Source organism: Acomys minous (genome assembly GCF_964271855.1).
Source record: "Acomys minous genome assembly, chromosome: 13".
Lineage (NCBI taxonomy): Eukaryota > Metazoa > Chordata > Mammalia > Rodentia > Muridae > Acomys > Acomys minous.
Window position 1 is genome coordinate 62467329 of NC_140495.1, and position 15446 is coordinate 62482774.

Genomic DNA, 15446 nt, shown 5'->3' on the forward strand with positions numbered 1-15446 from the left:
AACAAAACAAAAAACCATTTATTATGTTCTAGAACGCTGTCACCAGTGTGAAAGGGATGGCTGCTCGGTCACACAAAGTTCTGAGCGATAGCCAACACCTTGGAATACTCCCCTTCCCTCTTGCGAAGGCTGGTCGGGATAGGTGTCTTAATTCGCGTTCCCACAGGGTTCCCATTGTCCTCAATGAGGACCACATTGTTGGAGTCAAACTTTGGGGTCATCCGGGAGCCAGGCATGCGATGTCCCACAATGAGGGCTTTCTTCTTCTGCCCCCTGATGGCCAGCAGGATCCGGTCGCCCACCTTGCCCACCCCGCTTTTGTTATAGACGTGGATGCACCGAGGGGGCCGATGGTATGGGGTGTTCCCCAGGGCACTGTTGTCCACCACACGCACCCGAGTCATCTTCTGGATTGCACTGAGGCTCCCAGAGGTGCTAGTGGGAGAGAAAAAAACAGTTTGTGACATAGATCTCTATGGACACAGGGCTCAGATTTCAAGAGGGCAGGAAGGTGCACGTCAGCCACATGCAGACACAGATATGTACACACTGAGCAGTGTATGATATGGCCCGGGAACCTAAACAGAAGCTAGGAGTTGTGAAGCTACCCACTTCCTTTTAATGGAGAGCTTCTAAGACAGTTTGCTGGCAAACACCTGTAATCCTAGCACTTGAGAGGCTGAGGCAGGAGGATCACAGACCTGAGACCAGCCTGTGTTACTCAGTGAGCCCTTCTTTCATTAAAACCAAGAGCATCTACTGGGTATCAAGATCCCAATTTTTCTGTGACAGCAAACGTTACGTGTACTTTGTCTCCAGTCTTTGGTCTAGAGGTTGAGGCAGCCTCACCCCTGCCAACCCTGCAGAACCTGTGTCCCTGGTCCTGCTTCCCAGTTCTCATGAGTCTGGGAACCTGGAGGCTCTGTTCTGAGGGAGCCCTGATACAATATGGCAGAAACTAGAAACTGTCAAGGTAACAACTTTTTAATACTAGCAAAAGGATGTCACTTTGCTTCTTGAGATGGGTCTTCAACTTTGCCCAAATTCGTGAGACCAAGCGACCCCCCCTGCCTCAGCTTCCAGAGAAGGGAAAATGGGATTACAGCTTGTAGCACCACTACCCCCAGCCTTGCAAGCCACCATGGGATTTCCATTTCCCAACAGTCACTCCTAAGTGCGGTGGCTCTAGCACGATCCCAGGGCCTCCCAGATAGTGACTCTACCTCCAGGCCACGTCTCTCCTTCCTTAGCCTCGACTTCCCACTGCAGAGCTCCCTCCAATGTGTGCCACACACACTGCAAACTCATCCTCCTGCTGCTGCTGCTGCTGCTGGGAAGAGCTTTTCCAGAAACTCCCTAGGGGCTTGGGCAGGCTGTGCCCGCTTCCCTTCTGGGTACCCTTGCCTTCCTACCTTCACAGCTCTACTCAGACCTGACAAGCACTCACCAAACTTCTCTCTGCTCTGCTACTAAATGCATCATGTTCTTCTCAAAAACATGTTTTAAAATGTATTTTAGGCTGGGCATGGTGGCGCATGTCTTTAATCCCAGTGCTCGGAGGCAGAGGCAGGTGGGTCGCTGTGAGTTGGAAGCCAGCCTGGTCTAGAAAGTGAGTCCAGGACAGCTAGGGTGACACAGAGAAATCCTGTCTCAAAAACAAAACAAAACAAAAAAACCCAACAAAATGCATTTTTACTTATTTTGTGCGTGCCTGCATGTGTACATGTGTGTGGGGGTCAGAGGACAATTTACAGGAGTTCACTTCTGAGGCCTCCCTTGAGACCTGCTGCACTAGAAGCCACCCTCGTTCATCTCTGCAGGAGGCCTTAAAGAAAGGGGGATGTTGGGCCTCAAAGGGGACAGGCCATCTTGGCCTGGTACGAAAGCATGTACTGACAAGGACTGTACAAGTTTGTAATTAAAGGTCAATTTTGCTGCTGGGCTTGTGGGTATAAGAATGCAGCCCTGGGGGGCTGGAGAGATGGCTCAGAGGTTAAGAGCACTGGCTGCTCTTCCAGAAGTCTTGAGCTCAATTCCCAGCAACCACATGGTGGCTCACAACCACTTATAATGTGATCTGATGCCCTCTGGCCTTCAGGGCTACGAGCAGGGAGAGCAATGTATATATAATAAATAAATAAACAAATCTTTTAAAAATATTTAAAAAAAAAAAAAAAAGAATGCAGTCCTGGGCCAAGAGTGGTGGTGCACGCTTTTAGGCCCAGCACTCGGGAGGCAGAGGCAGGCGATCTCTGTGAGTTTGAGGCCAGCCTGGTCTACAAAGTGAGTCCAGGACAGTCAGGGTTACACAGAGAAACCCTGTCTAAAAAAAAAAAAGAAGAAAAAAAAGCTGTCGTAGCTACATGGGAGACTGAGGCAGGAAGATGGAAAGTTCAAAGTGATGTGGGCTCCAGACTGAGTTCAAGGCCAGCTTGGGGAACTTGGTGAGATCTTGTCTCAAAATATAAAGCAAAGCAGTCAGCTGGTAGCACACACCTGTAATCCTAGTGCTAAGGAAGGCAAAGTGGAAAGATGGCTAGCCTGGTGGTCTACATGGAAACATCCAGGACTGCTACAGCTATACAGAGAAACTTTACTGTATAAAGCAAACAAAAACAACAAAACCCAAAATAAAATATAAAAAGGCTGGAAACTCTGGACTCAGTCCACAGTAATGAAAAAAAAAATTTATTCTTAAAAATGTTTGGGGTCAGAAAGATGGCTCAGCAGATAAAGGTGCTTGCTGTCACGCCCAACATCCTGAGTTTGATCCCTGAGGCTCACACTGCGGAGAGAACCAACTCTGACTTCCACATGTGTACTGTTATGTGTGCACGCTAGACACGCGCATGCACACACGTGAATTTTTTAAACTATACGGGTCTTTAAAGCCCTAGGAATGACAGGATCCTTCACGCTAAGGAACTGGCAGGGACTGAAGATGAACAGCTTTCCCACAGGCCACTGGGCTCACAGCCGTCCTGCCCCGCCCCCTCGCTGATCAAATCCCATGTCTGGCCGACCCCATGACAGCCCTGTGAGTTTCTGCTCCCATTCCAGCCACCTCAGGAGGCAGCCATGGTGGCAGGCTTCCCCAGGGAAACTTAAGAACAAGATGTTAGTATTACCTGAAGCAGCGCAGGCCGAACGCTCTGCTGACATGGGCAAAGGGGCCCCAGAGGCCGGTAAGGGCAGCCATGGGATCCCAAGACAGCAAACCTGCGGGAAAGGGGGACAGAGCTTGTTTCCTCTGGGGACTGGTGTGGGAGGGGACACTGTGGCACAAGTTCGTTAGTCACTAAATAAGAATCTTCCTGTTCGAAAGATCCACGGATGATTAGACTCCAGCTCCCTCCCAGTTCTGCTGAGTCACATTCCCACTCTGGTCAGGAGGGAACAGACCAGCCAGAACAGACAGCAGCGAGAATGCCGACTGCCCTCCGCTTCCCCAGGCAGCAGAAAACAAGTCCTTTGTCATAGCTGAGTTAGCCACCACTTCCCAAGAGGGCTACAAAACGGAACGCCACTTCTTGACACCTGGGTGCCTTCTGAAACCCACATCAGCACTCTGGGAGAAAGCAGATTAGCCAGGCCTGGCAGCCCAGGCCTGTAATCCACGTTTCATACCTGGCTGCACTGGAGAGTGAGTTCTAGGCTGACCTGGGTAATTTACCAAGATCGTGTGTTTAAAAACTATTAAACCGAGTATGGCCAGGAGTGGTGGCGCACGCCTTTAATTCCAGCACTCAGGAGGCAGAGGCAGGAGGATCCCTGTGAGTTCCAGGCCAGTCTAGTCTACAAAGTAAGTCCAGGACAGCCAAGGCTACATAGAGAAACTTTGTCTCGAAAAACAAACAAACAAAAACAAAACAAAACAACAACAAAACGCATATGGTGGTTCATACCTGCCATCTCAGAACGTGGAAGGCCTAGGCTGGAGGATAAAAAGTTTAAGAGCTATAGTGAGCTCCAGCCCAGCCTGGGCTACATGAGACCTAGTCTCAAGGAAATTATTAAAGACAAAACAAGACATGAGACTGGAGAGATGGCTCACTGTTTAAAGAGCATTAGCTGTTCCTTTAAAAAAAAACTTTTTCAAGGCAGGGTTTCTCTGTGTAGCCTTGGCTGTCCTGGACTCGCTTTGTAGACCAGGCTGGCCTGGAACTCACAGCAGTCCACCTGCCTCTGCCTCCTGAGTGCTGGGATTAAACGCATGTGCCACCACCGGCTGGCTGCACTAGCTGTCCTTACAGAGGACCTGGGTTCAGTTCTCAGGACCCACATGGCGGTTCACAATATCTGTAATTTCAGATCCAGGGGTCAGACATCCCTTCGGGAGTCCTTGAGCACCAGGCACACACGTAACGCACCTCCATATATGTAGGTAAATACCAGCACACATAAAGCAAAATAAACACACTTTTAAAAGGGTTGAGGGAAAGAAAAAAAAAGGGTTGAGAATATAGCTCAGTGGTAGGAGGCTTACACACACCCAGGGTTCGGTTCCTCGTGCAGAAAGGGAGTGAAAATATCAAGGATCTGAGTAGCTTCTTAAGCGCACATCACCCTTGCCCCAAATGTGGAGGCCAGGACACCTGTAGAGCCCAAGGTCAGCAAAGCAGGGCCAAAGCCACCCTTGCCAAGGCACTGACCTAAGTCTATATTTGGGCGAGTCTCCCCCACAGCACTGTGGTATGGAAAAACTTCCATGGACAGAAGACAGAGCCATAGCACCTAGGAGTCAAGAGTCCAGTTCCCTGCACCATGGTGAGGGAAAGCCTGCCACCGAGCAGGCAGGGATTCCAGCTGTAAGCAAGCCAGCTCTTCCACCCCGACACCTGGCTACAGAGGGCACCGCTGGAGAGCCCCACAGAGCCAGCCCTGTGCACTGGAGTATTTACACACAGCTTTGCTTAGTGAGGCTTCAAAGCGCCCACAGATAAGACTATTTAATAAAGATGGGGGAAGAATTCACCACTCACTTCCACAGGAATACCAGGGCATTCCATAAATGCCTGTCACTTGGTGCCTCGCCTTAAGTCCCAGCACCCCAGAGTTCTCCTAGGGACACCAATGAAGTGCTGCCCCACTCACTCTACAATCAGAGAACAACTTGAAACAGATGGCAGCTAACCCAGGCAACCTGAGCAGTGGACGCACAGACCAGCAGACAAGATCATACTATCTCCAAGATCCTGGGCAAGTGCCCCAGCTGCTGGGCCCAGGCATGACCTGTGCGGAGCACCGCACAGGCAGGGCGCCCATGCCTTCCAGCTCCTTTCTTCTTCCCATCTCACTTCACAGATGAGGACACTGAGGTACAGACACTTTTACCGGTCTACACGGAGCCCCACAACCAGCTTCGGCCCCAGGACCTTCCCTCTGCACCCCCCACGCTTTGAGTTGCCGGGTCCTTCTATTTTTCCTGCCCCTTTGCTGTGGTGGTTATAACAGGCCACACACTAGGCTGAACACTGTACACTGTCATCATCTCATTTAACTCACAAACACTGCTGTGCAGTGTGCACTATTACTAACTTCCTTGTTTTACACACACACACACACACACACACACACACACACACACACACACACGTGTGGCCAGAGAATTTAAGTAACTTGACCAAGGTGACAAAGTGAGGAATAACAAGGCTGAAATTTGAACCACAGTAATCCGCTCCCCCCATATAAACTTACTCAACCGGGAGTAAACATGGCAACCTTAAATATTATTTTTCCAACTTTTAACAAACTCTAGTTCCAGAGCTGGGCATGGTGGTGCACACCTTTAATCCCAGCACTCAGAGGCAGAGGCAGGTGAATCTCTGTATGTTCAAGGCCAGCCTGGTCTACAAGGGAGTCTAGGCCAGCCAGGGATACACAGAGAAACTGTCCTGAAAACCTAAATAAATAAATAAATCTCTAGTTCCTTTAAGAATACTGACGTTTGCCAGGTGTGGTACATGCCCTCAATCCCAGCACTCAGGAGGCAAAGGCAGGTGGATCTCTGTAAGTTCAAGGCCAGCCTGGCCTATATATCGATTTCCAGGATAGCCAGAAGACTATAGATAGACCTCCATCTCAAACACTAAAAAACAAATAAGAAACAGTCCTCCCCTCAAAACAAAAAACAAAAAACCCCACTGACATTATATGTCCACTTTATCCATAGGCACCTCACTGCCTGACGAATAACTTAAATACCAGGTGAGGAGGATTGCTTCAACCAAGCCAAGGGGCTATCAAGTGGAGTCCAGAGTGTCCGTGCTCTGTGTGTCTGTGTGTTTTCACCTCCCTCTCCTCCTCCCTTGTTCTTTGTGTAGCCTGGCTGTCCTGGAACTCACTCTGAAGACCAGGTTAGCCTCCACCTCAGAGATCCACGGGCCTCTCCCTCCCTGCCGGAGTGCTGGGACTGAAGGCGTGAGCCACCACTGGCCAGCGTGACTTTTTTCATCCACCCAAGCTTCTGATGTCTTAGAGTAGTTCTCGGCCTGTGGGTTGTGACCCCTCTGGGATCAAAGGACTTTTTTCATAGAAGCTGCCTAAGACCACTGGAAAATACAGATATTTACATTACGATTCATAACAGAAGCAAAATTACAGTTATGAAGTAGCAATGAAAATAATTTTATGGCTGTGGGGTCACCACAGTACAAGGAACTGTATTAAAGGGTCACAGCGTTAAGAAGGTTGACAGCCACTGTTTTAGAAGGCTCATTTTTAGTTAGTTTTCTTTTTTGTTGGGGTAGTGGTGGGTTTTAGCTACTTTTCAAACTCAGGGCTAGCAGAGCAATCAATGAAGCACCCACACTTGCTATGTTGAGGGGAGTGCTGTTGCTTGAGAATACTGATTTATTACTGTGCGTGTTATGGTGCACATGTGGAAGGCAACTATGGAGTCAGGTCTCTCCTTCCACCTTCACAGGGGTTCTCAGACTTGTGCACAAGTGTACGGAGCCATCTTGCTTTGGTTTGGTGTTTCAAGATAGGGTTTCTCTTTGTAGTCCTGGCTGTCCTGGAACATTCCCTGTAGACCAGGCTGGATCCACCTGCCTCTTCCTCCTGGTTGCTGGGATTAAGGGTGTGCGCCACCTCTGTCTGGCTGAGCCATCTTTTGAGGTATTCCTTGGGTTTTGAATCTCAGGTACAAAGTAACCAGCAGAGGGGCTCTCTGTACAAGTGTGCAGTACACTGAGCACCAGAGGCCTATACATTGCTTCCCAGCCAGGCCTGTTGCTACACACCTTCAATCCCAGCTCTCTTGCGGCAGCAGGAAGCAGAGTCACCTGTAGTTCAAGACTAGCCTAGGAATAGGCCGGCAGGTGGTGCACGCCTTTAGTCCCAGCACTCAGGTGGCAGAGGCAGGCTGGTCTCTGTGAGTTCCAAGCCAGTCTGGTCTACAAATCGAGTCCAAGACAGCCAAGGCTACACAGAGAAACCCTGTATCAAAAAACAAAACAAAACAAAACAAAACAAAACAAAAACGACCAGCCTGGAAATTCCAAGTCAGCTTCACCTACAGAGTAAGAGTCTGTCCTCCAAAACCAAACAAAAAGCAAAGGCCTAGCCAGTTTGAAGAATCACCGAAAGACCTCCATCCCTGAGCCCAGAGCCCAGACCCTTCCCATCATTTTGGACCAACAAATACTTGTATTTGTTGCTTAAACACTTGTTACTGTTTCCCTACTCGGCCCTTCTCTTTCAGTTTATTTTGTGTACATAGTTTAATCTCACACAAATCTAATATGTTGCAATTCTCAAAGTACCCTCACCAGAGCACTTTCCTTGATGACTTCATTCCTAGGCACCCAAAGGAAACAGAAAAACAAGTAAGAAAAGGCATCTGCCTTTAAGAGGCTGGACCAGCCAAGGACCTGCACCATTTTGCAGGTGGAGGGTCAAAATCAGAAATGGTACCACTGCTTGCTACTCCACCCAGGTTATAAGGCAACCAAGTGCAGACCAGAGCTCAAACTTGTTCCTACACAGTGCACCCTGCAGGGCAGAGGTATGGCTCAGATGCAGTCCTACCCACTGAAGAACTTCACCAAAACCAAATATATATAACCCAATGTCCCTGCATACCACACACCTTTAAAAACTCAAGACATAAAAGGCTGCCATTGTTAGGGAAGCAGAGGCAAGCGGATCTCTGTGAGTTGGAGGCCAGCCTGGTCTACAAACTGAATTCAGGCTAGCCAGGGCTACATAGTAAGATTCTGTCAACAACCACAACAACACACACAGCCCTGGGCAAAGCAGAGGCTGATTTGACTCACCTGCCCAGGTTCACCTGCCCAGGTGTAAGTTTCCACAGCATCATTACCAATGGCTAGAGCTCCCTGAAACATGAAGACCAATTTCTACTACAGCTGCCACTGAACAACCCATTTCTCAACCTGGTCCACAGTTATCTTATGTTTAACTTCCTATGAGGACTTAACTGAGCCAGTGGCAAGGAGCCAGGAGTAAGATTTCAGGAAGCCAGAGGAATGTGGGGCAGCAAGGTTAGAACCAAAGAGGAAATGCTACTGCCAGGACTCATCTCAGTGCCAGCCTCTCCTCTCTGATAAGTCTGTGACCTTTGGATCACTTCTCCGGGTCTCAGTGAGTGCGGAACTGCAGGGGTCACTGGGAAGACTTAAGTCACCTGGATATGAAAGTGCTTTAGCGTCCCCTGGGTGAGAGGCCACTTCAGTTGGGGAATGCTGGTCTACAGAGCAGACAGCTGGTTTCCTGGCCTCACTCCTCCATCACAAGGCTCCTCCCTCTCATCAAATCGTACAGTTCTCCAAGTACTTCTCAGCTTAGAGACACAGCAAAGTGCTTTCCTGACGTTCAAGGACAATATGATTTTTAAAAATATTTTGAAAGAATTATTTATTATGTATATAGTGTTCTGCCTGCATGCCAGAAGAGGGCATTAGATCACATTATAGATGGCTGTGAGCCATCATGTGGTTGCGGGGAATTGAACTCAGGACCTCTGGAAGAGCAGTCAGTGCTCTTAACCTCTGAGCCATCTCTCCAGCCCCATGATTTTTAGGAGTGTTTTGATGGGGGACTTCCTATGCTATTTCCCTAGTGAATAATAAGCCACTGACACCTCCTTATAGGTCAACACATTTCATGACCCAGAACAACACTGGGTGATTCAGGTGAGCCCTGAATCACAGTCCTTTCTTGGAACACTGACTACAACTGTTAGCATACCTATAAAATTATACCAGGTGTAAAATTAAACCTTCACCTCTAAAACGGAAGACTGAAGTGGGATGCGGTGATGCACCCATTCAATCCCAGCACTTTGGAGGCAGCAGCAGAAGGTTTAGGAGCCTGAAGCCAGTCGGGGCTACATGAGACAGAGTCTCACATAAACACACAAGCAAACACACGTCACCCTCTACCCTGGCTCCCTGAGGCCTTCCCAAGCTCCTAAAGAACCAAGGAGCATGAACAATGGAAAAATACATTCGGGCAGGTCCACATGTGTGACAAGTCAAGGCTATCTTTAGGGGACTTTTGGCTTTAATCCCAACACTTGGGAGGCAGAGGCAGAGGCAGATCTCTGAGTTCGAGGCCAGCCTGGTCTACAGAATTGAGTTCCAGGATAGCCAGGGCTACACAAAGAAACCCCGTCTTAAAAAAAAAAAAAAAAAAAGGACTTTGTACCGTCCGAGATTCAAGGCACTGTGCTCAGGTAACACATGCCACTTGAGAAACAACTCAAGAACCCAGAGGCTCAGTCAAGAGTCACACTCAATTATTTCTTTAAATATTAGAATTTCAGGAACATTTTCCAGTGATCTCCAAAAGTCCCCAAATCAGGTTACCATGCCCTCCATCCATCTTCTAGATACCTACTGTCAGTGCTGTTTGGCCTCAAAATGAATGTTACTGTTCCAGGGAGTGGGTCACGCTGGGTTTCCACATATACACACCCACCTCAACACAATATGTAAACGTCCTACAGGAAAGACACATCCAAGAACCCCTGCGGGTAAAATATCCCAAAGCATCACAACAGATCCTTTTTCATCAAAAACTTTTTTCAAGGCTGAGCCTGGTGGTGCACGCCTTTACTCCCTGCGCTCCAGAGGCAGAGGCAGGTGGATCGCTGTGAGTTTGAGGCCAGCCTGGTCTACAAAGCGAGTCCAGGACAGCCAAGGCTACACAGAGAAACCCTGTCTCAAAAAATGTTTTTTCCTGGTTTTTTTTTTTTTTTTTTTTAAAGACAGGGTTTCTCTGTGTAGTCCGGGCTGTACATTGGCGGCACCGCCCCCCCCCCATCAAAAACCGTTTACTCAATACAGCTTCTCAGCCTCCCACCACTAGGCAGTCTACAATGATAACTGCATCTCTATCTTCTTTCTCTTATCTCCAAACAAAAAACCCTCAAGGTTTGGGTTCTTGTATGTTTTGTTGAGATAGTCAATCTCAAGCTAGCTTTAAACTCCCAAAGCAGCGGAGGACAGCCTTGAACACCCACCTCTGGCTAGGATTACAGGGAGCCCCACTCCAACTTGCTCCTTACTAGCATTACCAACTGCATCTTCAGAGAATTTAAAATGACCGAAAACTCAAACTGAGGAAAGTGAGAGGCATACAAGAGATCAACGCTTTTCCAAACTTTTCTAGGACACAGAGAAATGCCCTTAAGACACCTAGTACATTCCCATGGCCTTGTGTCAAGACAGAACACCTACTGTAAGTGTAACACACACACACACTCTCTCTCTCTCTCTCTCTCTCTCTCTCTCTCTCTCTCTCTCTCTCTCGATGGCCATGATCTACTAAGTCACTCATGGGAGCGTTTGAAAGACACTTCAACAGACCAAGCCTTACAGTTGAAACCCTCCAGCTACAATCGGGCAGCTGAATATCCATCCACATACAGCCAACACACTGACTAGGATGGGCAATGTCCAGCAGTGACGCAAGACCCTGGGTGCCAGCACTTCCCAAGGTGACTCCGTCTCAGCTCTTGTGACTGCTACACAATCAGCCCATTAACGTCTCAGCGTGTAAGGTTCAGTTACAGCGAAAAGCAGTATTCCCTTCTGTCCCCTTTAAGAACCTGAAATTAAACAGGTGGTGTTTGTCCTGCTTTGTGATCATGATGTGTGGTGACATACAGAAAAGAGGAGCTCCGCCTCTCCATCCTCTCCAGTCTTTGTTTGTTTGTTTTTCGAGACAGGGTTTCTCTGTGTAGCCCTGGCTGTCCTGGACTCACTTTGTTGACCAGGCTGGCCTCGAACTAACGAAGATCCACCTGCCTCTGCCTCCCGAGTGCTGGGATTAAAGGCGTTCGCCACCACACCCGGCCCATCTCTCCAGTCTCAACCCCTGCTGGGTTAGGTCTTTGGTGAACTGAGAAAACAGGGAATCCCCTGGACCAAAGGAGTCATTCAGCGAAAGCAAGGACTCCTTTTCACCGCAGAAATTTATAGCAAACTCATCTACAGACCCAGAAGAAGAAAAGAGCAAATAAAGTGCAGAAGACGCGCTGGAGCAACCAGCCTAAGCTACTTGGCGCAGGCTAGACTGCAACCCTCATTTCCCGAAGCTCCACGTCCTGGACTAAGGTAAGTAGGTAAGCGCAAGGGGGACTGCGAGCGTGGGAGGCGCGGACCTCGCAGCCCTGGGCAAATAGAAGGCAAGAGGGTCCAGATCTGAGGCCTCGTGAAGGGAGGGAACCTCTCTCACTTAACCCTGGAGCCCAGAATGGCCTCTCCACACCGCTCCCCAAGAGCGCCTCTCCTATTGCAGAGAAGAAAGGGGAGAAGTAGCGCGGGGACGAGGGAGAGCAAGGTGACCCCTGAACCCCCATCATACCGCTTTAGCCGCCTGGGAATCTCCCGCCACGAACCCCGCAGGCAAGGCCCCGCCCCGCCCCCTGCGCCTGCGCGCCCGCGGTACTCCGTGAGTGCGCGCGCACTTTCTACGTGTGCGGCGTGGGGGCGGGTCCTTCGGGAGCTCCGCCCTCGGCTCCTCTCCCTCCTCTTGCTCCCCCCCTCCCCCACGCGCTGCCGCGGCCGCCGCAGGAGCCCAGAGCTCAAGCCGCCCGGCGACTCCCCCTCCCCCTCCCCAGCCCCGCCCCGCCCGGAGCCGGGGCTCCCGAGTCGGAGCCGAGTCTGCGCCTAGGGGTGAGTACGCGGACCCCTCCCCAGCACCCCTTACTTGGCTCTTAGGGTTTTGCCACCACCCCAAGAAAGGAAAAAAAAAACAACAAAAACAAAACAAAACCACCCGGACTCAGCTGCGCGTCCCCTCCCTTCCACCTCCTGCGGGACCCAGAGGTGCCCGGGCCCGGCGGGACCCTACGGAGGCACGCTTTGTCCCCAAACCCGCGCTGTCCCTGGCCAGATGTGAGTCCTCCCACCCTTGTCCGGGCTCTAGATATGCGCCGTTCTCTGCCCCCGCCCCGCCGGGATATCCCAAGGGGTGGGACCCCCTCTGTCCCAGCCCTAGAGTGCCACTGTAATCCCACCTGCTCCGTCCAGGTGCGCGCAGCCCCTGCGCGGCTTTCCTCCGGTCCCAGTTGCTTCCCAGCCGCTGGCGCCGCTGAAGGGAACCACCCGCCTCCGCCCCCGAGTTTTGCATTCTGGGGTCGCCAAGTCTGATGCCCTCGATCTCTTTTTATTCTCTCTCTTGTTGCTGGGGACGACCCTGGCCTCAAACAAGGCGGTCCAGGCTTGGGCAAAGGGCAGGGCTTGAGGGTCCTGGCACCAGACGGGTGGCTGCCCCTAGTCCTGGTAGGGACTGATCTGCGGGCTGGAGAGGGCGGCTAGCCCGGGGAGCATGTCCTCTCCTGCGCCCCACACAGAGCAGTTCATTCATGAGCCGCCCAGGCCTGCGTTGGAGGGTGCGGTGGGGAGAAGATCCAGACGCGAATCCGGAGTAGGCAAAGGCCCTATTGAGGGGGAGGGGGCGCGCTTTGTCCCTCCCGGCTGTCTTGACCGCCTGGTGCTGAGTTGTCTTTCCCAGGAAAAAGAAGGACGCCTGGGAAGTGGGGAAGAGAGGTCAGAGGGGCTGGCTGCCCTTGGGGCTTTGTGCTGCCACCCGCCTTGGTCCCCTGGTCACAAGTCTGGCGGCCCATTGCCGGGGGCGCGGGGGCAGGGGGTTGGTGGCTGACGGGGAGTGGGGCGGGGGGGGGGGGGCGCTACCTAGTACCACTCCCTGACCCTGAGCTTCCTCCCGCGTCTGCAGCAGTCTGGGGTGAATGAAACTGTGCCCAACACCTCCTGAAGAGGAGCCCTCAGTCCTCTCTGCCTTCTAGATATGTGAGAGGAGGGGAAGGGGATGGGCCGCCAGGTTCAGGTGGTGGGTATGCTGGCAGCACCTTTGTCCTCTGGGGTACCAGAGAGTCTACGCCCTGGCATGCCCCAGGTAGCACATGCTGGGGCCTGCTGTTAGTTCATCCAGTTGCAGGCTTGGCCAATGAGAGAGTGAGTAGGTGGATGGGGATGTTTTGAGGCAGAAGATGGTTGATAAGTAGCTGGGAACCTCTTTTTGGACATTATACAAGTTCCTTCCAAGTACAGCAGAGTGATGGATGCCTGGGTTCAAATCCTAGCTCTGCTGTTCTTGAGCTGTGTGACCTTGACAAGTTACTTAACTGGGCTGAACCTCTGTTTCTATTTAGCAGCGTGATTTGTTACTACTACCTCTTTCCGAGGTGGATCTTTGAGATCCAGTAGTGTAACGCAGGTAAAGAGCCTGGCAGTCTGCCTGACGGTTGATCAATTACACGAAGTTCACGTCTCTGAACTTCTTGACCTACCAGTCACCTCTGATGCCCCACCTCAACTACTGCAGGTGGATGGGGGTGCATTCTGAGACTTGGCGACCGAGTCCCTAACGTAGAAGAAGCGCCTTCGCCCCACTTGAGGTGTTCTAGTCTCTTCCTATCATGAAATTAGATGTTTTATTTTGGTCTCAACCAGCCTTCCTCCACTAAAGCAACCTCTTGGAGTCAATATCGTACTGATAACAGCTGGTTTTGTGTTTCGTTTCATCGTTTGAGAGGGGGTTGTTATTTAGCCCAGGCTGGCTTTGAACTGATGCCTCTGACTCCCAGGTGTACCTCAGCATGCTTCCTTGCCTTCACAGCTGGTCTGTTTTTGTGGTGGTTTCTATTGATTGCTTGGTTGTTGTTGTTGTTGTTTTGTTTTCTTAAGACTTTTGAACTAGGGTTTTGGTAGTTTGTGTTGTTTTAAAATTTTATCTAGTTTTTCAAGCAGCCACAGTGTTGAGTTGTCCCCACTTTACAGGCGAAGGACCTGACAGCCCAGCTGGTTAAGTACTTCTTCCATACTGGAAGCCACGTGTGTTTCATCCTAGGCCATGGCATTCTTTGGAGCTGGTGCTAACAGCCCTCAGCCCTCACAGTCCTGCTAGGAACCTCTCCTATTTGAAGGAGCAGCAAAGTGCCTGGGACCCTCTCTGGATCCAAACTGACTGTGTGACTTTCCCCGAGTTACTTGCGGTCTCTGTGCCTCAGTTGGGGTTGTGATGGGTAGCACATAGCAACAACTTACAAAGTGCTTAGCAAAGTAATGCCTGCAGAGTAAGGGTAAAGCAAGCCAGATGTGGTGGAGCATGCTTATATGCTGACTTGGAGCCAAGCCTAGGCTGTATAGCTAGACTCTGGAGAGAGGCTGAAGCCGGAGAGGCTCACCTATGGATACACTTTTGCCACTCTCTGAGTTCCACCGGGAAGCCAAGCAAACCCATTAGTATTACTTTGTTACAGATTGGAAGACTGACACCTAGATTTCATATTAAGAGTTACTCTCTCTTTCACCGGCTTTCTAAGAATCCCAATTTTTCACCTTTAATCCCAGCGCTAGGGAGGCAGAGGCAGGTGGATAGATATTAGTTGGAGGCCAGCCTGGTCTACAAAGTCTAGGTCAGCCAAGGCTACGCAGAGAAACCAACAAAACAAAAAACAAACAAAAATCCCAAGTTTTAAACCCAAGGGGAAAAAAACCAAACAAACCAAAAAATAGCTTGTAACCTATAACACAGGTTTTTTTGTTTGGTTTGGTTTTGGGTTTTGATTTTTTTGTTTGGTTTTTTTTTTGTTGTTGTTGTTGTTGTTGTTGTTGTTTTTGAGACAGGGTTTCTCTGTGTGGTCTTGGCTGTCCTGGACTCCCTTTGTAGACCAGGCTGGCCTCCAACTCACAGCGATCCACCAGCCTCTGCCTCCCGAGTGCTGGGATTAAAGGTGTGCGCCACCACTCCCAGCCCTAACACAGGTTTTTGTTGTTGTTGTTGTTTTGTTTTTTCTAGACAGGGTTTCTCTGTGTAGCCTTAGCTGTCCTGGACTCACTTTGTAGACCAAGCTGGCCTCGAACTCACATCAATCCGCCTGCCTCTGCCTCCCGAGTGCTGGGATTAAAGGCGTGCACCCCTATAACACAGTTTTTATTAGTAAAATGACA

The 15446-nt window shown here is 50.4% G+C and overlaps 2 protein-coding genes across 7 annotated transcripts in view; one reads left to right on the forward strand and one right to left on the reverse strand.

The window, feature by feature from the left end:
* MRPL14 (mitochondrial ribosomal protein L14) lies at window positions 1-12635 on the reverse strand. Of its 3 annotated transcripts, none has more exons than XM_084753653.1 (3): window positions 12491-12635; window positions 3129-3219; window positions 1-435 (listed from the first exon to the last, which is right to left on the reverse strand). In XM_084753653.1, the coding sequence occupies exons 2-3, from the start codon at window positions 3197-3199 to the stop codon at window positions 69-71; spliced, it is 438 nt and encodes a 145-aa protein (XP_084609779.1). In that variant the 5' UTR covers window positions 3200-3219; window positions 12491-12635; the 3' UTR covers window positions 1-68. The 3 variants fall into 3 exon arrangements, with proteins under 3 accessions (XP_084609779.1, XP_084609778.1, XP_084609780.1); XM_084753652.1 differs by lacking the exon at window positions 12491-12635 and adding an exon at window positions 11836-11954; XM_084753654.1 differs by lacking the exons at window positions 3129-3219; window positions 12491-12635 and adding an exon at window positions 11836-11914.
* The window catches only part of TMEM63B (transmembrane protein 63B), a 27836-nt gene continuing 23956 nt past the window's right edge, over window positions 11567-15446 (forward strand). For 2 of the 4 annotated variants that reach the window (XM_084753648.1, XM_084753651.1), the window contains exon 1: window positions 12023-12146. The gene's annotated coding sequence lies outside the window, so the exon portion shown is untranslated. Of the gene's footprint in view, window positions 11586-12022; window positions 12147-12349; window positions 12369-15446 lie in introns of those variants that run through there. The other 2 variants (XM_084753649.1, XM_084753650.1) reach the window with 2 other exon arrangements.